Below are 25,667 nucleotides of genomic sequence, written 5' to 3' on the forward strand. Positions count from 1 at the left end.
ACGTGTCCCCAGCATGTCATGTCTCCTATTTTTTGAAAAATTGCGTGTCCACGTGTCTGTGTCATGTCCCGTGTCCGTGCATCATAGACTAACATAGTAACATTAATTCAATAAATATAAGAGAGGCAAAAGATTCAACATCCAACAATAAATATAAAGAGAAAACATTCAACATCCAACAATATTCTTCACAAAAGCACTAAATAAGAGGGAAAAAAAAAAAAGAGTTGGCCTTCCAAAACTTCAAGTAGATCCAATTTCTTGCACGTCTTCATCATCATTAGCATTAGCATCACCATCTTTTTCTTCGTTTGTACCTCCATCATTTGTAAACAACACAACCTCCATCTCAAGTTCATCAAGTAAGAGATTTGCAACCTCAAGCATCCCAATATCATCAAATGTGTCGCCACAATATCCCATAACTTGGTCTCTCCTTCAAGGTATTGTAGGGTTCTCCTTGATAAAAGACGGAGGTTGCTATGAACAAAAACCAAGTCCTCTACACGTTGGGGTGTCATCTTGTTTCTTTTCATTGAATGGATAAAAGAGTACATACTCCAATTCCTCTCAACACATGACAAAGAAGGAGATTGCACAAGTAGCCTTAAAGCCAAAGATTGAAGAGTGGGTGCAAATGCGCCATGAACAACCCACCAACTATGAGGATCCATATCACATCTATCTCCAAGGTAATCAATGTCAGCAAATGGCCCTTCTTTGGTTGAGAGCTTAGCATACTCCAAATTCGCTCTGGTGCGCTCCATTGGATCATCAAAGAACCTTTTCAAGCACTTTTTTCTCTCAAGGCAGACCACCTCATCCCTATGTGGGGGGCCTCAGCTTGGATTCTCATAAAGCCACACATCACTCTAATACCTAAAATGAAAAAAACGTATTACTCATTATAAATGTGAAAGAATAATATTAAACTTAAATTAATAAAAATAGTAAATTATGTTGTAATCACCTTGGATTCAATGAATGTGCCAAGCAATATAATGGTGTGTTGTTCTTGTTCCACCGGTCTACAAGAGTCTGATGTACTACATTATAGAATGTAGACTCTTCTTCTAGTCGCTTTTCTTCATGCTTATATATCACCATCTTCACTTTTTCTATCATTGTATCCCACATGTCATAAACTAAGTGAAGAGAAGATCTATCGGTGTCACAAACTCCAATCATGTCATAAATAAAGCAGCAAAGGAAAGTATGTAGTCAACTTGATCTCACCAAAAGTCATTCAACAACTTATCCTTCATAAACTTGGTCTTACCAATATCATCATCCCTATAACAACTCCATTTGTCACTGATTACCATCGTTCGGAAACCTTACTTTATCAACTTGACCCTCTTTAAGCATGACAATGAAAGAAGCAAAGTGTGTCTCGACAACTAAAAGAAGCTTCAAACTCACAAACTCATTGTACATTGCCAACCTCATGGCATGATTACAAATAAAATTTTTGATCATCATCACATCACCCACAATCTCACTAATCCAATTACAATCTTCAAATGCAGCTGAATTATTTTCCATATTCTTGGCAGCACAAGTATTCTTCAAGACAAGATTGAGGGTGTGCACAACACAAGGAGTCCAAAAGATGTGAGGAAATTGTGCTTCAATTAGGTACCCCGCGGCCATGCAATTTGGGGCATTATCTGTAATGACTTGAACCACATTTTTAGGCCCAACCTCCATGATTACTCCCTTCATCAAGTTGGAAATAAAATACTATCCTTTGTATCCCCTGAACAATCAACCGCTTTAAGAAACATAAGCCCACCTCCAGCAACAGCCATAAAATTTATTAATGGCCTTCGTTGGGAATCACTCCATCCATCACTGACTATATTCACACCCTTCTCTCTCCATGTGCCTCGAATAGGGTCTAACAACCTATCAATGTTTATCTTTTCTTTTTGAAGCAATGTAGTTCTCAACATGTTATACCCATGCAGTACATATCCTTATACATTGTTATTTGCAGCAAAAGTAAATGCACTAACATAGTAAGGATTTCTTGCCAAATGAAATGGCAAGCCTGCTGAATAAAACATTCTAGCTATCTCACTATTTAATCATTCTCGAGCCCCAATGTTAAATGCCTTCATGACAAGGTTACTACTTCCACTCCCTATAGCAGTTGACCTCTTCCATTTTGATCCATAGATCTCCTCGGAGTAATTGAAACATAAACCTAATGATGCATTTGAACTAGAAAGAGGCAATGGGACTTTCTTTAACCTAGAGTTTTTCAATTTCAACTCTGCTTCTGCAATTACTCTCTCAAATTCAGCTTTATCCTTACTTGCTGCTTTTGGACACACTCTTATCCCTTGATTTTTAATTTGCATCAAATGGGCTTTTACCCTAGTGTATGAACCTTTACGTGTAGCCCGACAAAAGTTACATTGAAAAGTACAATTCCCCCCTCTTGCACCAGATATTTCTAATCTAGTCACATATTTCCACAGTGGCTTATCATCTTCAGCATCGAAGGCAGATTGTGTGTCATTGGCAGAATTTGAACTAGACATTTTTCTTATAAATTATAACCATTATAAATAAACATTAACATTAGAAGGATTAAAAAAAATAATTAAAAAAAAAAGGTTTACATACTATATATATATATATATAAACTTATAGCTTTTTTTTTTTAAAAAAAAATACAGTTTTAGATATATAAACATATAATTACAAAAAAAATAAAGTCGTATATATAAACGTATAAAAAAATAAAAATAAAAATCAATTTACTTAGTCGAGAACCAGAGCACAGAGAGAGAGCGAGAGACAGAGACAAAGACAGAGCGAGCGTAAGAGAGAGGGGGGCTTACCTTCGAAGTCGTCTGGATGAAAGACGACTAGATGGAGCAAGACTGGACGCAGATCGACTGAGATAAGAGACTGAGACGACTAGATCAGAGGTCTTCGACTGAGAGAGAGGGTCTTCGCAGGTCTGACTCTATTCCTTCACTCTTTCATTTGTTCGATTAGGGCTTTACATCGTTGTTTTTTTTTTAAAAAACTTTTTAAATTTTACACTTTGACCCCAAATAAATATAACAAATTTAAAAATAAGCCCCGCCGTGTCCCATGGCATGTCCTGATATGGACACGTGTGTCCCAGCTGTGTCCCCTACCAAAAAATCATTAAATTAAAGGGACACGCAATCTGGCGCGTCCCGTACGTGTCCCCGATGTGTCTGCGTGTCGGACACCGCCACGGCACCGATTTTGGAGTATCCATGCTTCGTAGGCTACAATAAATGTTCAAAATTTACGTATATGTTGATTAACATGATGACTGGATATATTGTAAAAAGGCATGATTACTATTATCTACTATGTGTTGGAAATATATGAGAAAGGTTATATTCAACTTGTAAATAGAGTCATTGTTAAAAATCTCATGTAGGGTGTTTTGATGAAATTGTGAGATTTTGGAAATATAGGATCAAATTGTGAAATGCATATTTGAAACGTAAATTGGGCCTTCAAGCATTGCTTTTGGTGTTGAAAACTCAAATTGTAAAATAAAATGGATATTTTGAGATGAAATGGGTAAACCTCGAAATGGTTTTCAAAATTGAATTTGTGAGTTTGGGAATGAGTAAGTTGAAGTTTGGAAACCAGAGCAATGTAGCTACCAAATATCCTTGAGATTAGTAGCACAAGAAGTGGGGATTAGGTAACTCGTGTTTGAGAGTCACTAATTAATACACAAATCTAAAAATCATTGAATGAGAATAATGAATTGTGTGCATTGGAAACTAGAGCCTCAAGCTCAATTTTGTGAAAATGGGATGAGAAAGGAGGTTTTGATAAAATGTATGGGTTGAGATTGCATAAGATTCCATGGGAAATTATAGAATGTATCATTTAATTACTTTCTAGAATTGGACGTTGTTTGGTTAGTTGCGGATTGTTTGACCCACTTGACTAGTTTTGTTGACTTTTCTACCTTTGAACCTTTGATTGGATTAACCTCTTTAAGACCTTTCTACATTTCGTTGACCGGTTTGGCCTTGGTTTCATTCCAATCCCTTTACTCCTTATCGCACAATCAGGTCACGAGAACCAAAGCATGACATTCAAACATGTACATTGCAACTAATAATCTTCAACTTTATGATATGTGTACACTGTGAAGCGAAGTCCCACATTGCCTGAGTACTAAAGTAATTATGTCATCGTTTGGCTAATAGTAATCATGCCCTTTCACAATATACCCTATGCCAAAAATTGAACTCATAGGGTTACTATTATCTAGTGTGTTGGAATAGCGAATTCCATCATTTGACCATTAAACCCCTATGACAAAGGTTTAGCCAAAATGCCCCACCAGACTGCCTGACATGCACAAATGGGCAAGCTTGGGCGGGTATTGTGCTAGGCGGGCCGTTGGGTGTGCTACTCGACATGCACGCATTGGACTACTCGGGGCCATCCTCCAAGCCACATTGGGATGTGTCAAACCACTTGACTTGGAATCTCAATGCCACGTGCATGAGCACCCCTAAAGGCCTTGTTTGAGCACTCCAAAGGTCACCACACATGCAACCATCACAGAGTTGGACTTGAAAGGTCAACTTGTGACAGTATGCCAAGACAATATTTGAAATGCACGAGGCACTTCTAAGGCTTGGAATGTCATTTCATTAGATTAAAATAAAAAATATGACTAATTCAGAGAAATACCTTATTTCATTAGGTACCATCGTTAGGATTAGTCCACCCATGTGATAAAAGGTGGATCCCATACAGTTATTAGGTTGGTTTATGTAGGTTTAGAGAAAAGAAGAAATTAGGAAATGAGTGAGACTGCATTCCCTTTTATATTAATAATACTGAGTAATTACAGAAGTGCCATAAGGCATAATATATGGGCCAACCCATTACACTAATCAAAGGTATAAATAAAAATAATAAAATACAATCACTTATTTCCTATTCCAACACTCTCCTTCAAGCTGGTGCGAAGATATCTCTCATGCCCAGCTTGTTGAGAATGCCATGAAATGGTTTGCTCCCTAACCCCTTGGTAAGAACATCGACTAGTTGGTGTCCAGTCTTCACAAAGGGAATGCATACGATACCAGTAGTGAGTTTTTCCTTGATAAAGTGCCTATCAATCTCTACATGCTTAGTTCTATCATGTTAAATTGAATTACAAGCTATGTTGATTGCGACCTTATTGTCACAGTATAGTCGCATGGACTCAATCTGATGGATTCCCAAGTCACCCAACAATAGTTTAATTCATAGTAACTCACATACACCCTGAGCCATAGTCCTGAATTCTGCCTCAGCACTAGATCTAACAACCACATTTTGTTTCTTACTTTGCCATGTTACTAGGTTGCCACCAACAAATGTGTAGTATCCGGAAGTTGATCGTCTGTCAGTGACTAATCCAGCCCAATCTGCATCAGTAAATGCCTCCACACTGAGATGGCAATAAAGACCCTTTTCAGGAGAAGACTTACAGATATCTCGAGATTCTCATAACTGCCTCCAAGTGGAAAGCTCTAGGAGCATGCATAAACTGGCTCATCATGCTCACAACAATGGCAATGTCTGGACACGAATGGTCTCTGGTATCTCCCCATGTCCAGTGGATCTCCCTCTTGATCCTCACTCAATTTCTGGCCTGGTTCTAAAAGTGTATCACATGGTCTACCTCTAAGCATTCCAGTTTACTTCAACAAGTCAAGTACATACTTCCTCTGGCATATGAAGATGTCATCCTTGGATCGAGCTACTTCAATGCCCAAAAAATACTTTAAATAGCCTAAGTCTTTGATTTCAAACTCCTTGGCTAAATATTCTTTCAAACGAGGAATCTCCTCAACATCATCTCCTGTCAGAACAATATCATCAACATAGACAATAAGAGCTGTGGTCTTACCATCTAAGGAGTGTTTCACAAACAAGGTGTGATCAACTTGACTTTGCTTGAACTCATATTTCAGCATAGCTTGAGCAAACCTTTCAAACCAAGCCCTAGGAGACTGCTTTAGCCCATAAAGTGACTTTCGGAGCCTGCATACTTTACCGTTGGACTTAGCATCCGCAAAACCAGGAGGAATATCCATGTAGACCTCTTCTGCTAGGTCTCCATGAAGGAAGGCATTCTTTGATGAAGTGGCCAATCCAAATTTGCAGCAAGAGAGTAAGATTCTTATAGAATTCATCTTAGCAGCCGGTGCAAATGTCTCCTGGTAATCCACCCCATAAGTCTGAGTGAAGCCCTTAGCAACTAGTCTTGCTTTGTACCGTTCTATGGAACCATATGCTTTGTGTTTTACCGTGTACACCCATTTACACCCAACTGGATTTTCCCTCTAAGTAACTCCACTAACTCCCAAGTGTCATTTTTGTTGAGAGCTCTCATCTCTTCCATCATGGCATGCTTCCATTCAGGAATAGAGAGAGCATCCTGAAAATTGGTAGGTAGATTCACAGAAGACACTTTAGACAGAAAAGCTTTAGATGAGAATAAGAGACATGATTGCTAATAGGATGCTGAGTACATGACCTAACCCCCTTCCTATTAGCAATGGGAACATCAAGATCTGACAAAACAAGAATAGAAACACTAGAATCAGAATTACCTGGACTCTCAGAAGAAGGGGCGACTCTGGACACTCATCTGGAGAAGAAGTTACCAGTAGAGGAAGGAAAGTAGTCTCTTGCATCCAGGTGACTTGCTGTCTGTCTTTGTCCCTGATATAAACTTTGCATGCTTCCTTTTCCTCAACAACTACTGGCTCATCATCCTCTATCTGTTCAACCACTGGCGGAAGTGGAACGAGAATCTCTTCACACCAAGGCTTCCTCTGAAAGGATGACTGTGAGACCAGGAGGGTCGGAAAGTAAGGCTGAGACTCAAAGAAAGTGACACCCATGGAGACAAATCATTTGCGAGTGGGAGGATAACAACACTTATAACCCTTTTTGGTGACAGAATAACCCAGAAAAACACACTTAAGAGACCTAAGATCCAATTTACCACGAGTGGGTGAATGACTATAGACAAAGCAAACACAGCCAAAAGTCTTAGGAGGAATGGAGAACCCGGAAGGGGTAGACCCGAACAAAACTTGAAGATGTGTTTGTTTGTGAAGGACTTGGGTAGAAAGATGATTAATCAAATAAGCAACAGTGAGAATTACTTCCCCCCAATAGGATCGAGGAACCCACATCTCAAAAGATAGACAACGAGCGACATCAAGGAGATGGCGATTTTTGCGTTCTGCAACACCATTTTGTTGAGGGGTATTAGTGCAAGAAATCTGGTGAATAATGCCATGTGTGGCGAAGTAAGTGGCAAGACCAGAGTCAATATACTCCCCCCCATTATTAGAACGTAGAATTTTGACTACCGCCCCAAACTGAGTACAAACCATTTTATGAAAGTTTTGCAACACAAAAAAAACTTCACTTTATCTTTCATCAAATAGACCCAAGTGTCCTGGGAACAATCATTTATGAAGGTAACAAACCATTTTTGACCAATTAAAGACACAAAATGAGATGGCCCCCATACAATAGAATGAATCAAAGAAAAAGGAACTAAACTTTTATTAATACAATAAGCAAAAGAGGCTCTGTGTTGTTTTCCAAATTGACAAGACTCACGTTGAAAATCAGACACATTATTTTTCTCAAAAACAGAGGGAAATAAATGCTTAAGTAATAAAAAAAGAGGGATGTCACAAGCGACGGTGCCACAGCCAAATGTCATCCTTAGTGGATGGCAACTAAATAGAGGAATGAGCCAACTTGTCTGTCTGATCCAGAATGTAGAGCCCATGTTCCTCTCTACCACTGTCAATCCTCTTCCTCGTGATAAGGTCCTGAAAAAGACAATGATTAGAAAAAAAGGTCACGCTACAATTTAAGTCACGGATAATACGACTCAAAGATAAAAGATTAACGCTGAAATTGGAAACATGAAGGACAGAAGACAAAGGAAGGGAAGAGGTGGCATGAATTAAACTTTTCCCTAACATAGGCGAAATGGTACCATCAGCTATACGCACTTTTTCCTGACATGACGAGGAGTTATACTCAGAAAATAAATTAGAGGAGCCGGACATATGGTCGGAAGCACGGGAATCAATAATCCATAGTACAGTCGTATGAGATAGCAATGCACATGGGGAGGAAGCTAAGTTACCTGAACTGGCAAAGGAAGAAGAGGGTGCACCTGTAGCAGAAGTGGAGGCGTGACGGTCTAGCAAATGGCGAAGAGCAATCTCAAAATCTGAGGCAGATAACCCCGAAACATCAGCAGCAGAGGAGACAACTGGAGAAGAAGATGATGGCTCAACAGTGTCTGAAAGATGGGCTCGTGCATTGGCCTCGTGGCCTCTAGGACCAAACCAACCTCCGCGAGTACAAGGACGATTGCCTCGGCCACCAGAGGAAGTGCCATGCAGCTTCTAACAAGTCCCTCGTGTGTGGCAAGGTCGACAACAGTAGTCACAGTACAGATTATCCTTCTCAGATGAAGGACAAGACCCACGAGTCACACGGTCACCATCGCGAGAGGGTGCAGAAACCAAGGCTGAGCAATCTGTAGCAGCAGAAGAAAGCATCGCAGAACGGCGACTCTCCTCATTCTGCACAAAAGCAAAATATTCCTGGAGAGAAGGAAGCACATCCATGCCAAGTACCCTACTCTGAACCGGATCATACTCCACATTTAGGCCTTCCAAGAACTTGAAGAGCCGCTCTTGCGCCACAAACTTCCGGTAACCAGCAAAATTAGTGGGACAGACAGGCTTATAATCTTGAAGATGATCAAGCCGCTTCCACCTATTACTAAGGAAGGTCAAATACTGGAGGATAATCTGCTCACCTTGTACCGACCTTTCAATGGAGCGGCGTAACTCTTAACACCTGTAAGAAGTTTCCCTTCCTGGAGTAAGTAGTTGCTACGGCCTCCCAAATATCCTGGGTAGTGTCCATAGACAAATAGCCCTCTCCAATCTCCGGAACCATAGAATGGATCAACTAGTCCATAATCAGAGAATTGGTGATCTCCCACTGGTCATAATGAGGGTCGATAATATTGGGTGCCTGAACCAGCCCATCAACATATCTCATCTTCCCCTTGCTCTTTAAAAAAATAGTCAGACACTGCAACCACGCTAGGTAATTCTGAAAATTGAATAGAGAGGTGGTGATTCTAAGGCCAGTGTGGAGGGTATCAATCATAGTAGAAGGGAGGACATAACGCTCGCCCTGAGAGGTAGTAGATTCACTAGTTAAATCTGCCATGGGGACACTACTAACTATTCCTCAATCACAATGCCAATCACAAACCTGAAAGATGAGAGTGGAGAAACAAGCACAATAGTAACTAGAAATGCATAAAGAACTATGATTTTTTTTTTTTTTTTTGTGAAAGAGAATTAAAGGGTGTTTAATAACCAACCATTAAAAACGAAGGGAGACAAAGACAGACGAAGGTAGACCTAGAGGCAAGAGTCAAAGTTGAAGATGGCAACAGAGGCAGAGGCAGAGGCAGAGGCAGACGGAAGGCTGGTCGACGAGGCCCAAATGGCCAGAGGGACTACCGACAACCCCCCAGGGAGTTCCGACAGAGGCCTAAGAAACTAGAGGGACTACCGACAACTCCCTAGGAAGCCAGAAGAACTGCTGATAGCCCCCTACAAGGGGAGAAGGACGGTCGACGACGCCTAAGAGGCTGTCGAGAAAGCTGGGCAAAGGTGTGGGGACTGGGGTTTGACTGTAGGTAGGCTGGGTGTGGGCTACAGTGGTTGATCTGGACTGTTTTGACGGGAGAGGAAAGGCAACAGAGAGATGGGGCTAGGGTTTTGGCTCTAATACTATGTAGGTTTAGAGAAGTAATTAGGAAATGAGTTAAACTTCATTCCCTTTTATATTAATAATACTGAGTAATTACAGGAGTGCCATAGGGCATAATATATGGGCCAGCCAATTACTCCAACCAAAGGAATAAATAAGAATAATAAAATACAATCACTTATTTCCTATTCCAACAATTTATACATGTATTTGGGTTAGGATAGTAGAGTTCAAAATCTACTAGGAAACCTAATATGTATAGAATTTGATTACCTAATTATATGGAACTAGGATTCTCGTGGATAGATTACTATAAATAGTCATATGGACTATAGGGTTTCATATGAGAGAGATTAAAGGAGTGGTGAGGGAAAAAAAGATAGAGATGTAAGGGATAAGAGAAAAAATACCGAAGGTATCGAGATGAGCCAAGGGCTCCACTACCCTTGAGCATGCGATTCAGGTAGTGGTGTGGGTTTTGAGTATTTCATCCGTCTCACATGTATTCTCTATTTTATTCATAGTAGAAACTCTCTCGCCTGTGGAGGTAGGCAATTTGGGCCGAATCACATAAATTTTTGTGTGATCAATTTTTCTCTTTGGTGTGTGTGTGTACTTCTGTTTGCGTTGGTAGGATGTGGTATAAAATAAATCCCAAAAAGTAAAATCAGATATAAAGGTTACCGATTCTAGATACGGTTAGCAGAGGGTGCGATTACTGCACACGAAGGATTCACACAAAAGAGAGAAATCCCGGTGATACAGGGAAAAAAAATGCTCAAATCTAATGAAGGCTTCCGCAAGAAGAAACATGGCAGAAAGCAAAATAGATCTCAAGGTTTTCAGGGGTTGTGGATTCATTAGTACAATCAGAATTTTCAGATTCTGAACAGGTTTAAAGGGATTGGACAGATTCAACGGTGATCTAGGTGATCAGGTTTGACCGCAGGTGATCAAGGGTGATCTAGGAGTAATCTAATTCAATCAACCAGGAAGTCTAGTCCTTGCGGGGACAATCAGACGGTGTTTTTTGATCGGGCATCATGATTGGCAACTTGTACAGGCTCATAAAGTATGTTGTGACAAGAGGGGAGTTACTGTCAAGCATCAGACGAATAATATGAGTCGTGGGTGAACATTGGTGAGCAACAATTGTAGGGATATTTGGTGGTCACCAATAGGAAGACAACGGGTTGCTGGATGTTCATAAAAGGAAGCTTCGGGCATAGAATCTGAGATGGTGTACACCAAGGGAGGACGCGATTCTCTTTTCTATGAAGGTTTTGGTCCGTGGTAGTGGAGACACCTTAGGGAGGTGCTACGGTTCTCATGGGCTCGAGCATGAGAACAAAGGAAGCTACGATGGACACATTTGAGCACTATGGCATGAGGTGCGAATAATGTGGGCACTTGGTTCAAAGGGGCACAATATCTTCCAGGTGAAGGTGGAGTGTTCACAATATCTTCTAGGTGAGAGTGGAGTGTTTCATGCAAACTACGACATCCAAGTTGGAGGATGTATATAAAATTTACCCCACATGGGTGGAAGGGGTGATTGTTAGAATTAGTCCACCCATGTAATAAAAAGTGAATCCCATAAAGTTATTAAGTTGGTTTATACATGCATTTGGGTTAGGATAGTAGAGTTTAGAATCTACTGAGAAACCTAATATGAGTAGGATGCCTAATTATATGAAATTAAGTTCTCGTGGGTAGATTATTATAAATAGTCATGTGAACTATAGGGTTTCTTGTGAGAGAGATTAAAAGAATGGTGAGGGGAAAAAAAAAATAGAGATGTAAGGGGTGAGAAAAAATACCAAGGGCACCGAGGTGGGAAAGGGGCTCAACTACCTTTGAAAATGGGGTTCAGGTAGTGTGGGTTTTGAGTGTTTCGGCTATCTCACATGTATTCTCTATTTTAATCATAGTGGAAACTCTCTCTCTCGTGAATTTAGGCAATTTGGGCCAAACCACGTAAATCTGTGTATAATGTGGTACAAATCCCAACTTCTTCTTTTATAGAGAGTCCTACAAAGGAAAATTTATAGAGGGTCGTATGGAGGACAAGTCTTTTGATCATTTTCCTACAATAATAATGTCATCCATTATGAGTTCAAGATAAAGATCTTGACCTCTAGTTTGAAAATTAGAAACTGCTGCCTTGTGCGCATGGCATAACTTGTTCCCAAAGAAATATTTGGCAACTGGTTTCCGTGGTTTCTTATAATTTTCTCATGTGGGCTAAGTCTGTATCACTGAAAATCTCCAGTTTGACTAGTTTAGTAGACCATACATGTATTCTAAGCATTGCTCACCCTCCATGTGATGAGCTGCTTGAATTCCTTTGCTATGGTTGGAGTATCCAGGCCACAGTATTAGAAGTATCATGAGCCCCCTCATGTAGTCGAAAACGCAGAAGACTCCCATGTACAGTACAGCCTCCTGCATGTGCCTGAAAGTTGTGTGGCATTCATCTTATGTGGTCGTTTCATGTGTGTACTAAACAGCTTATTTTGGCAATTGGCTAAAATAGCCAAAAAGCCACTACAAAAAAGTCAACTCTTCTCTCTCGTTTTTTACACATCTTGTAAAAAATAAAAAAAACAACTAAAATAGCCAATTCACGTCTTTTCTACAGGAGAACAACAATTACTCGTCGAGCTTTTTGGCTTCAATCAATAATCTTGCCGGCTTTCAGTTTGTCAATGAGACTGACTTGACTGGGAAGTGCCAATAATTCAACTCTGGAAATTTTCATGTTTGTCAAGGATTTAAATAAAGATTTTAAGCTGGCAATCAATACTCCTACCACTGGCTGGGGACCATGTACAAGGCCGTCAACATCACATTAAAGAGAGCAACAATATTACTTATCAAATAAATAAATAAATAGAATACCAATATTAGCTGTAATGTCACTTGCAGGAAAAAAAAAACTTTTTCCTGTGCAACAAATATAATAGATTCCATTTGCCTGACAAATATTAATCAAACATTCAATAAATGTCAGGTAAGCCATGAACAACAAATACAATAATCCCCTTATTGATTTTTCAACTGCAAAAATAACTTACTTGTTGAGCAGAAACCTTTGATATCCAGGAAGGAAGCAAACAAGGAGTATTATTCAGTGCATCATATGATGTCTCTTTCGCCTTTCCACAGTCAACAACAAAAACGACATCATTAATTGTTATACTAGTCTCAGCAATATTAGTTGCTAATACTATTTTCCTCACTCCATCTTCGGGCTCGTCAAATATCAACCTCTGTATGCATTTAAAAAAGAAAAAATCAGTTAACTAAAAAAATCAACAAAAAACATATGGATATATAAATTTAATCTTCAAGAAGTATCTAAAAAGAGCTGGACAATGAAATTTGAAACCTTTCCTTCCTCTGAAGGCAAAATAAAATAAAACAAGATATGCCAGTGAAATTAAACAAGGAAAACTCAGACGAGCCAGATACAAAACCGATTAGCAGATTTCTATGAAGCACGGAAACTTCAAATTAGTCGTCGTAGTTATCTGACATATGTCAGATATTCTGGGACACATGACGGACACACCACATAACGTGTCTATTTCATGTTACTTTTTTCTCATTGGACATGTTGGGAACGCATCATGAACATGCATGTCCCGCCTCTAGAGACCCCCTGGAAACAGTCATGAACTACTAGAAATAGCAGTTTGGCCCTACCCCTCCCCTCAGCTACTATGGCAGTTTTTGCCATTTTTCCCCCTATAGTGTTGGGGACAGTATTAATTTTTGGATCCCTGATGGGTGTTGGGTTGGGGACGGTGATAGGTACCCCCACCGCTTATGTGGCTGAGAGGGGCAGACAAGGGCTAGGAGGGGAGACGGATGGTGGGCCGGAGCTGCTGCTGGTGGTGGTGGTGGTGGGTAGGGGTAGGATTAGGGATGTCAGAGATGGGATAAAATGGGAATTTTATGCTAGGGTAAAAATGTAATAAAAATATGGAGTGGTGGAGATCCAAAGAAAAAAGTGGGTTGCTATTTGCAGCACTCACGAATAAATGAAAGACTTCAAATTGCTTTTCCTTTTTTCCACTCAACCTTCTCACCAGCCAAACAAACCCAACAGTGTCAGTAGATCAAAACACAAAGACAACTAAAGAAAATAAATTTTGATTTCAAAAGGCCAAAATTTGTACTCTCAAGAATCAAAACCAACACAGCCTAAAAATTGTTTGGAAGAGTTTTAGAAATGTAATTCCACCTCTTGATTAGAACATGGTGTTTGGTTATAGTTTTCAAAAATTAATTCCACACCCACTTTTGAAAATTCTTTCCAAGGCGGAAAAATTTGGGCTAACTGGTCGTCCTCCCGGACGTCCGGCCGGTCGTTCTCCTGGATGTCTAGCCCGACTGGTTGATCAAAACAGTGCAATTTTTTTTATTTTTTACACAATTGGCACCTCTTATTTTTTATATTTCAAACAAAAAAAATTGGAATTTTTTAAAAAAATTTATGAACTTTGAATAGAATTTTGAGTTGTAAGTTTGGTTATGAGTTGTAAGTTTTTGTATTAAATATCATGTCACATCAAAAATTCTGCACTCAATTCAAAACTCATTTACCAAACAAATTTTTTACACTCAAATCATAATTCCAAAACTCACAAACTCAAAATATAACTCTATTCTCAAATCATATTTAGAAAACTCTACCAAACGCTACCTTAAACTTTTTCCTCCACATTTCTTTTCCTTCCATGTCTCAGCTACCAAAAGAGAACAAAAATGTAAAAGCACCAAAAAAAGAAAACATCGCAACTATAACATTGAACTCAAAAATAAAACTGAACCTAGAAAACCCAAAATGCCAATGATGAGACAAACCAAAAATATGTTAATTAGTAAAATGAAGATGATGAACCAAATTTGACAAATGGATTTCATTAGAGAGAGAAAATCTCAATTAGAGATACAAGAGCTCTCAAGCACACAAAATACAATGTCAAAATATCATAAAGCTCCCTACTAAAGGACCTAACTACCAATTTATAGGCCAAAAGACCCAACTAACACTTATTTAGGTTGCTGAACTAACAGAAAGATGTTTAAATGCCCAAACACCAATTGATAAGCAAAATCAATTAAATGAAACACCACAGCTATAGGTACACTAATGGATTAGTTAATATTACTCTGAAATACATGAAAGATGAGTAGCATACATGACCAAAGCCAAAGCACGGGAAAAACAATTATTATATGTCCAAATTACCTGCTCTTCACTCGCCATTGAACCATGGCACGCAAGCAACAAAACTCGGCCTGAATCTCCCAAGATAGGATGAGCAAGGAGCTTATCCTTCAGAGAGCTTATATCATCCCACCCCGTCATAAAAACTAAAACGGCTCCAGGCTTTTCTTTCTCACATATATTGCATAGAAGATATTCGATGAGGTTAAAACCAATGCAATCTGGATTCCAACAGGACAAAGAGTCTTGTGTGTCTGGAGAAAAATCCTTTAAATCAGCAGCTCTTAGTGCTTCCTAATTACATTTTTCCAAAAGAACATATCAGCACAGGAAATCCTAAAACATGAATTTTATGAAGTAGCTGCCACAATTTTATCTACCTCAACAGCAGAAACAATTTGGCTCTTCCTCTTTCTTGGAGCTTGTTTGTTCATTTTCCACATCTTTTCCTGACCGTAATCATCTATTTGATTGTATGGGGTCAATCGGTACCCCGTCATTTCAAGAATATTTTCCAGGAAATGAGTTTGAACAGGGTAGGTAAAGCCCTAATTAAACCAGAAGACAAAAACTTATGCTCAATATTAAATCGATAGGTAACATGATCAGACAAGAATCGTTAAATGTGCATATCACATTAAATGAAAGTATCATCCTTTGCAATCTGATAAAAAATACTGCCAGAAAATGGTAATAAAATTGCTGTAGCATGAAATAAGAAACAAGTAAGATGAGACCTAAAACTTGAAAGGACAACCCTCACAAGTAACACATAACTTTTTTAAGTGTTTTATGTAAATATATATGTATATATATATATATTATATACCCCATTATTAAAAAGAAACTCCCACTCCGTGTATCCCTTCAGATTTTTTACAATACCTAAATTTTCTCTGAAGTCAAACAACAATTACTTGTGTATGTAAATATCATCATAAAACAAAACGAGGATAATGATGTCAAACCATTATGCATAAGGGGCCCTCAGGATATTGCAGGGGAAATTATGACAAAAACCCAAATTATTAAATGATGGCAGCCCTCAACAGTCTCATGCACTTTCAGAATTGTATATTTGCCTAAACAAAAATCTTTCCCAATAGGAGAATTCAACCATCAATTGGCAGTCTAACCAGTTTGTGCGCCATAAACCCATCTAGAATATCTTTCTTCATGCAAAGATATGCTACAAAGTACAAACAACAATAAACATTCTAGTTTACCTGATTTCTTAGACAATAAACAATTGTGTTGCAGGGATGCCACTTGCTTATTCACTGTCTGGCACATCATCTTTGGATGCTTATTGTTGCAACTTGTGGTTTGGTTTGGGTGCAACTGGGTTCTGTAGTGGAGGTTTTATGTAGTTGGGGAGAAGGCGCCAAAAGGCGTGGATGCTTGCTTGCCATTGCTTAATGTGGGTGATTTGGTTAGAACGGAATAGGCGTGTTTTTCAGGGGGTGTCTCGTTCAATTGCGTGGTTGGAGGGGAAGCTTCTTAATGTGTTATATAGTTGGGTTACGTTATTTGTTGATCCGGATGTTTTGGCATTTGTAGATTTTGTGGAGGATTTGATTAGTTAGCTTTCCGGCCTTTGTTGATCTGTATTTTTGTATTTTTTGCATCACCTTGATGCTTTTTCAATAGAGTTTGGTTATTTATCCAAAAAAACAAAAAAGGGAATAACAATCCCCGCCCCTTCCTTTTTCCTTTGTGTAGAGAAGAAGACCTTCTAATTTGTGTACGAGAAGTCACTGAAGGAAGCCTTGCAAACAACAAACAAAGACATGGATTACCAAGTAAATAATAACAGAAATCGTAATTATATGCCCAGGCCAAGGGTGGTTCTGGTAAGTTTTTAATTATATTTCTTTTCACAATACTTGGGATATTTACATAATATTAAGAAATTATTTTACACATTTTTTGGGTTCACATAGAGGGAAAAAGGAAAAATAGTCATTAGAAGATAATTATTTGGGCATTTTAGGAGTTTGTGTAATCATCCAAGAACCAATCCTTCTTTCATTAGGCATTTGCAAATCCCTTATTGATTTTTGTGAGACAAATTTGCAGTTGAGCCCACATTGCTTTCAAAGTTATTTCCAGAAAAAAAAAAAAAAAAAAAAAATCCAACAACCATGTTGAGAGGGGCATCCTTGATCAGATTCTTGAAAGGAAAGGCTTTAAAAAAGAAAAGAGTAAGGAGAAACAAAGATCGTTGTTATGGTCATGTAATATCCTACTAATTTTGCTGTTATTTTCAATGGGGAACCTAAAGATTGGTCCAATTCCTCTAGCACTTTGAGGAACATGATCCACTCCCCTCTTCCCCCAATTCACTTTAGGTGTGCACATCCTCAACAGATTTAATAAGAAAACTAAGGCTTTGATTACCATTGAAGGTTTTCAGGCTGGTAGGGATAGGATGGAAGTAATTACTCCACAATTGCTTATCATTTTTCTCCTCTAAGGAACAAATCAAAGTTCCCATCCATAAGTAGTCCACAAATACTTTGGCGCCATCACCAAGCACACCCAATTAATGACATCGATGTTCAACGAGAACAGCTCCAAAGGCTAGCAAGCTTCTTAGGATGTCGGCTTAATTAGTGACCTGCTAAACATTTTGGGGTCTAATTGATCTGTTATCATCATTCTAGTTGTGCATGTCCTCGACAGATTGATTTCAATTTACAACAATAGAGGCTAAGCAGTGATATGATTAAAGTATTAATAATGTCAGAGGCACACACTATCCTACACAATCTCACATGGGTGTGGGGCATATATTATTATCATCGGTCTTCATTCACAGAAAATAGTGTAGAAATAATGTTTTATGCAATTTCAAAAAAACAAAAGAAAATACTCCTTTTTTTATCCACTCTGCAATTCCACTACAAAAATAAAAATAAAAAATCATCTGCTATTAAGAGAACAGCCTCAACTGAGTAATCGATTCCTTGATTTTAATATTGAACTCACATAAACCATGGTATTACCAGATTCAGTCATTCCTATTTCCTTGAATCAAAGGAAATCGAAACAGGAAGACAGCTCAAAGACTATGCCAAAAGAAACCACAGAAAATGATATCCAGTGAAAAAACATAGATTATGCATTAAACACTGGCTCTATCATTAAGCATCATACTGTTAGAAAAATCTAAAGCATCAATCAGAACTTGACATGCGCTACCCGCAAGTAGAAGCTAACTTAAACAAAATTTTGTGCCTAAAAATGGGCAACACTACTGATTACTAGTAAAACTACAAAATGCAACATGCATAGCAGCACAACAAAGGCTTCGTTTGGGAAGCCATGGTTTGGGCTTTTTTGGCTATTTTAGCCACAAAAAACAAAATAGGCTATTTTAGCCATAACAAACAAAACATCACATCCAACCCATAATCATTACATTATTCTCTCACAAAAAAACTCAAAAAAGCCAAAAAGCCAAAAAGCCCTTCCCAAACCAAGCTTTTAAGCCCAGGCTAAAATAGCCAAAAAAGCCAAAAAGCCAAAAAGCCAACCCACTTCCTAAACGGAGGCAAAAGAATCTCAATTAATATTCTAGATGATTTAATTCACTTATGTATAGAATAACACTATTCACAAGCATCTCACCGGAATGTGAACAGTCGGAGCCCCACCAAAGTAGGAAGAGAAAAGCTCTGCATCTAAGGTTGCACTCATCAAAATCAGCCTCAGTTCAGGCCGCCGAGGCAGAAGATCTTTCAGTACAATAAGTAGAAAATCTAGAATCAAATATGCATCATGTTAGAAACCACATCCCATATTCTCAAGGATAACATCCATTAAGGCAACATTTTACCTTCATTCATTCCACGTTCATGAATCTCATCGACAATAACATGGGTTATACCCTTCAAATTTCTATCTACCAGTAATCTTCTCAATAAGATGCCAGTGGTGCAAAAGAGTAGGTGGGTGTCCCTCCCTTTCATACCCTCCAGCCGAACTTTATAACCAATCTTCAAAGAAGGAAACCAACAAAGAGAGAAATATTACTTAGGATAAAAACCCCAAGAAAGGTAATGGATGGCACAGTGACCTCAAGTGGCTGTATTTGCATCAGAAAACTCACCATCTCACCCAATTTCTCTCCCCTCTCTGTGGCAACCCTTTCAGAAACAGACATAGCAGATATTCGTCGAGGCTGAGTACAGATAATGCTACATTGTGCTCCACGAACAGATTCAATCTCAGATTCTAAAATGAATTGGGGAATCTGAGTGGTTTTCCCACACCCAGTTTCACCTGAGACGATAACAACCTGTAAAAATACAAAATTCTACCTATTATAGAATTGCACCAAATCACTTAATGCCGGTGGGAAAAAGAAAAGGGACATAAACACTACTCAAAACAAGTTATATCATTTATAAAGTTACAAATCCTGATAATTAAAGATGTGCAATATAAAGGCTTTAAGGGGACACCACCCACGTATCCAAATCAAGTAGAGCAACCACAATTCATCATTTGGTGTTGTAGCTAATAAAGACAAAATCATTTACCATTCTCGTGGATAAAAAAGATTAAGTCTACACTACTCCATACATAGGTCCTGTTTGGGAACTTGGCTATTTTAGTTGACTTTTTGGCTATTTGGCTATTTTAGCCTGGCTAAAAAAGTTGTGTTTTGGATGATAGTTGGCTTTTTTTTTTCTTTTCTTTTTTTTTGTAGTTGATTTGATGGTTGTGAGAGAATGTAAAATGGCTATGGTTTTGATGTGACATTTTGTTTTACTAGCTATTTTAGCCTTTTTTCTCTTAACTGGCTATTTTAGCCATACTTTGGCATCCCAAATGGGGCCATAATAGGAATTGGTTACAAACTTTTGGGGCTCTAATTGAGGGGAGGGAGAGTGAAGGGAAAAGTTAGTTAAGAGGAGAAGGGAAGGAAGGAAAAGGGAACAGAGGAGGTATCCTCCAACTTATTTGGCTACACAATACTTAATTAAGGGGTGAGGGACACATTAGGTATTACAAAATATTATTATGAGAAGCACTTTACTTCCCTTCCGTTCCCTCCCAATTTTGCAGGGAAAGCGCAATGCTTAGCATGTTCACTCGCTCTCCTCCTCATAACCCTCCACACACTTCCTTTTCCCTCCTTAAAAATAAACCAATCATGATATTAACTAACTCTTCTCCAAATCCTTCACTTTCCCTCCTAAACCATCAATCCAAACAACGTGCAAAAGACAAGAAAAGCAAGTTTTAAAATATATATATATAAAAACTTTTAATAAAATTATACATTATTGTGGGTGGTGATAAGGACTTCACATCCTTTTAGACAAACAAGCCCCATTTGATTGTCCAGATTGGACATAAGAGTTTGAGGAAGATATGTAATACCTAAAGATAAGGATGGAATATAAATATGTTATAAGATATGAGATGGATTATATATACTGTGGAGTCACTTATACTATATTTGGTCAAGATAGGATATAAGATGGGATAAGAGGAGAATAATTATTTTTGACCTTTAGAAGAAATATGAGCTATATCCAATGGTGGGGGCTATACAATACTATGGGTGTTGGGGGGGGGGGTGTTATTACATATCTCCCCTTTGTATCACATACTATCCAAACTCCACATGGAGCAACCAAACACGGGATATAGGGAGATAAAAACAAAAAATGTGGGACCCACCTCATATTATATTCGGTCCCACACCCATATCCGGCCTTTATGTCCGGTAAACAAGTAAGGCCAAAGTTTCATTAGTCAAATAACACAAATATAAAAAATTAATAGGAAAAAAAGGCATGCCTCTTTAGTCATCGTAAATTTGTAATAGTCTTTTTTCCATCATTTCAAATAGAAGAAGTTCATAGCAACCTGGGGCCAGGCAACCAATCAACAAAAGCAGAATTTGAAATCCTGACATACCTGATTCTGTGAAATGGCCATTAATAAAGCCTCCTTCTCTTTATAAGCAGGAAGACTCCTACGAAATTCCAGCAGCTTTCTACCTTCTGAAGATTCCTATAACAAATCAATTTATCACAACATTTGTACCATTCTATTCTAAAAATTCAGGATCAGACAAACTACCATAACTTGCATGATTCCTGAAGTAAATAAAGAAAAAACACTCTTTATAAGAAGAAGAAGAAGACAATTATGGGTCCTTATGTTCACTATGTGTTTTCTAGTGTGAACACCTAAACAAGCTTTGTGCTATGTTTATTTTTAATGAATGAAATACCTACTAAAATGGGCTGGCTATTTGTAAAAAAGCACATTTTGATAAACAAAAAAAGTGATTTCATTTTACCATTGAGGCCAAACCAAACTAACACTCAAAATGGAGAGAGGGGGGGGGGGGGGGGGGGGGGGGGGTTGGGGTTGGGGTGTGTGTGTTCCTCTTTTTCCTAAAGTGTCTGTTTCTATACAACCCTTTTATTCCTTGGTGGTCCTCCTCTTTGTTGTGAGGGTCCTTATCCATCCACTTGTCACCTTCACACCCTCCAGCCTTTTTCCCGCGTGGTGCATACTGCTGGGTCACTTCCATCTGCTGAGCTGGAACAGGTGCCCAATCCGCTTCTGCCACCACAGCTCTCCCCGTTGTGATGATGGCTTTGCATGCTCTACTACTACACTCACACTCTTTTTGGGGGTCTCCTTGCTCAAGCTGTGGTTCCAGGAGGTTTTCAGTGGTCTAGAGAGACCTTGGAGACTGTATCTTGATAAGGACACACAGAATCTCCATGATCTGTATCATCATACTAGGTGGGAGGCAAGCTTTCTCCTCCTCACCCTAGGTGAGGTTACGATTGTAATTTGACTTGGAGGGCTTCCTCGTGTTTCGTTGTGTTCTTTTTCCCCTGAATAGAAGGTTTGTCTTTGTATAATTGATATTTATTAATATAAATTTATGTTTCAAAAGTAGATGTTATTAGGAATAAAATGTGCTAGAATAGCAACAGGGTATAAGACTTCAGTTGTTGATTGACCACATGTATGCATTAAGAATTTAATCATTCTCAACATCCAAGTGAGAGTCCTTATTTTGTTTCATTTGTTTCTTGTTTCTTGTTTTTTGTTTCTTGTTTCTGATAATTCAGTTATTAAGTTCATTATGACACAATCAAACAAGTATTATACAATCAACAGATGTAATAGCACCATAAATTGCACTAACAGTTTTATCTCCTAAACCTACACATGAATGATTTGATTTAGAAAAAGCACTTTCCACGTATAGAAAAGTGACCCAAAGACATGCTCGTTTCCAACCTCTGAAATGAGGACAAGCAAAACAAATGCATTCAGATAATTAAACAAAAAGGACGCTATTGTAAATGCCAAGAAGGTATGAACCTGCCAAACTTGTTGCTGACTGCGCATTTGCAAACTTCTTTTCCAAATGATGTTCTCCATGGCAGCCTTACTCTGTGGCAGTGGCTCTGGTTGCTCAAAAAGCCCCTCGTCAGTGGCAATGCTACAGCTACTGTTTGATCTTGAAATATCCCAAAAACCTTCCATACTCCTTGACTTTTGAGAAAGGCATTCTCCAAGATAACAATCCACTCTCCTTTGTAAACCAGGAGGTAAGATCACCTGTCAATCCTTAAAAGATCCAGTTAAATGGCCTAACAAAGGGGTTAAAATGTTGTCGATAATAAAAAGAAGGGAATCATTACGTAACACCCTACGCAATAACATTAATCTTACTCAAAATTAAAATAAGGGATTAAGTTTTGGACAAATAAAAAGGAACCAATTATTTTATAGAACATTAAAAAATCCACAACAGCATTATACCAAAGAAATCAGAATTTGGTCAAACAATAACTCGATGCATTAAGTGGAGAAAACCTCAAGAAAGTACCTCTCTCTGTGGCCGCTTATCATCCAGATCAAATCTATAGTTTGGCAGTGGGACCTTACTAACAACGACAACTTTTATGTATAAATGGCTGCCAAGAAAAAGCATTCAGTAACAAATGTAACGACAAATAATCTGTTCTTATAAATTTAGATGAAGAGTGAAGATACCTATACAAACCCATTTTGCTTGCCAAAGCCGCTATTTGCTCAAAATCATGTCTATCCTTTTTCTCCCTAGACACCAATTCTTGTTTATCCTTGCTACGTAAAAATGTAGTCAACTTCCATCTCCACCCGCCAACGTCATCAGAGATAGAAGCGCCCTGTAGAACATAGTAGAAAGTTCAGACAACCAGTAACAAACCCACAGCCATGGGGGGAAATCATTTGTCCATACAGACAAACACACAAAGCTAATCCAGCGAATATGAAACCAGTTACACAGAGCAATGGATACCGAGATGAACGAGTGACATGGCAAAAAAAGACAGTTAAAAATGGAACATTCATAAGAAACTGAACCAAGGTGCAGACTTGACATGGCTCAAATTAAAGGCTAATGAGAACAAGGGGAAAACCAAAATTGACATATCCAGAAGACAGAGAAAATGACTTCCACAAGAGTTGCTTCCTTCTGGCACTCTTTAGCACATTTCCCCCCACTTGTCTATGGGAAAAAAAGGGACATATGCTAATAAAGTTCTAACATGTAATTTTAACGTAATTACGAACCTAGATAGAACTAATGTCACTTAGACTCCAGCTGAGTCAAAAATTTACCATTAGGATAAAATTGACCAACCTATGTGTTATTTCGGGCCAATGTCACAGCTGCTAACCATTAAAAATATTCAAAACTATAAGAGATCTACTATATATCATTGGAATATTTTATCGGAACACTGCACCTTCTATGTGGTTTCTCATGTGGTATAGTGGATCCATCATTTATTTTAGGACAAACTTCACTTTAACCTCTAGTGCTTTGGCCCAACTGCACATAAACCCCTAATCATTTGGATATAAACACCTAACCCCTATGTGTTTTGTAGACTAAAGTGTACCGTTAGGCCCGTTAGCTCCTTAAGCAAAAAGGCTAGAATAGTATTGTATATAAGTAAATCAATGGCATTTTGTCATTTTTTTGAAAGATAAAATTGACTTTAACCCCATTTGCTTTACTCCATGTGTGATTTACCTCTGATATTTGAAAATAAGAACATAACCCCCTTATGACCTAGCACATGTTTCACACTTAATGTTAATTTGGATAGAACGTTTGACGGTATATTTCATTTAGTCCACAAACCACAAGAACATTATAGTTATTTCCAAATGATATGGGTAGTTTGCACATGCACATTAAAGTAAAATTTGCCCTTTATTAAATATGCCCATTGTCTTGAATTGAATAAATACACCTAGAGGGTAAAATAGTATAGTGAAATAAATCAGGTGACAAATACCTTTTCTCATAGTATAATAGACGGCAGATTCAAGTATATAACCCCACCTTGATATTACCAAGTGAAGTACTGAATAAAGGTATATATATATCTAGTACTACTATAAAAGAGAAGTCTTCTCTGGTGTTTATGTCTCAGATTTTGGGTTTTTCAAAAATACCCCTATATCAGTTATATGGGCAGTTATGCACAATATTCAATTTATTTATTCTTTTTTAAATTCAAATCTCTCAACTTTCAAATTTTTCAGATTCATTTCAATTTTCAGATTTTGAATTCAATCATACAGTTTACAGTCTTATTTTCTGAAACAAAATGTAAGCATGTGGACCTCGAATTGAAATTGCCAGTCCACCTTAACAATAAATTATTTCAGCTTTGGCATAGCCAAGTAATTTCACTTCACGACCACACTGATTAAACAAAAGTCAACTTAAAATCAGAGAGACATCGAGAGACTCACTGGATTGGACGAAGGCTCGATGTCACGATCGGAACCTGCCTCGCAAAAATCATCGTCGAAAACGAACTGATAATTCTTCTTTCGCTGCTGCTGTTGGTGCTGTTGATTGTGTTGATACTGATTGTGGGGCAAGTAAGGGTAGGGATTGGCTCTAGGGTTTGCGAAGCTGTTGGTGCTGACAGTCTTGGAGTCGACGACGGAAGCAGAGGAAGAGTGATTGGACGAAGCAGGGGTAGTGATGACGGAGCGGAGGCGGTGGGGAGGAACGTAGACGGCGCCGTACGATGACGGTGGCGACCGGTCCTTCATTGCGGCAGCGAGGTGGTGGTGGTTTTATGGATTAGGGTTTTGAGGTGAATAAATGTAGATGGAGAAATTGGAGCTAAGTATGAGCAGCGTTAATGCAAGGTTTTGGAGATTCTTCGGTGAATTTCATTGTGCACGACTGGTTGATTTCAAGTACTATATTGATTCTTTTGGGCTGGCTGATCATAGCTTCGACACTACTTCAAGTACAACATCGTTATTTGTATTTTTGATAGATTTGGTAGAGTTTTTTAAATATAATTTAATTTAGAATAAGATTTGTGTTTTAAATTTGTGAGTTTTGAAATTATGATTTAAGTATGAAAAATTTGTTTGGTAAATGAATTTTAAAATTTTTTTTGAATTGAGTGGGAATTTTTTTATGTGGCATATGATATTTGATACAAAAATTTACAACTCATAACTAAATACACAACTCAAAATTCTATTTAAA

General features: G+C 38.3%; 1 protein-coding gene across 2 annotated transcripts in view; it reads right to left on the minus strand.

Moving 5' to 3' along the window:
* Nucleotides 1-25,438, minus strand: part of LOC114263795 (DExH-box ATP-dependent RNA helicase DExH5, mitochondrial) — a 33,177-nt gene extending 7,739 nt beyond the window's left edge. The window contains exons 1-11 of one of the 2 annotated variants that reach the window (XM_028204383.2): nt 24,908-25,438; nt 23,147-23,301; nt 22,980-23,067; nt 22,469-22,708; nt 21,035-21,130; nt 19,212-19,400; nt 18,939-19,098; nt 18,731-18,861; nt 15,478-15,645; nt 15,119-15,391; nt 12,936-13,130 (exon numbers count right to left, since the gene is read on the minus strand). In XM_028204383.2, the coding sequence (XP_028060184.2) occupies nt 12,936-13,130; nt 15,119-15,391; nt 15,478-15,645; nt 18,731-18,861; nt 18,939-19,098; nt 19,212-19,400; nt 21,035-21,130; nt 22,469-22,708; nt 22,980-23,067; nt 23,147-23,301; nt 24,908-25,216 (2,004 nt within the window). In that variant the 5' untranslated portion in view covers nt 25,217-25,438. The remainder of the gene's footprint in view (nt 1-12,935; nt 13,131-15,118; nt 15,392-15,477; nt 15,646-18,730; nt 18,862-18,938; nt 19,099-19,211; nt 19,401-21,034; nt 21,131-22,468; nt 22,709-22,979; nt 23,068-23,146; nt 23,302-24,907) is intronic. The other variant, XM_082870841.1, reaches the window with a different exon arrangement.
* Nucleotides 25,439-25,667: the final 229 nt, after the last annotated feature.

This window comes from Camellia sinensis, chromosome 5 (genome assembly GCF_055761805.1).
Source record: "Camellia sinensis isolate YWXY chromosome 5, ASM5576180v1, whole genome shotgun sequence".
Classification (NCBI taxonomy): Eukaryota; Viridiplantae; Streptophyta; class Magnoliopsida; order Ericales; family Theaceae; genus Camellia; species Camellia sinensis.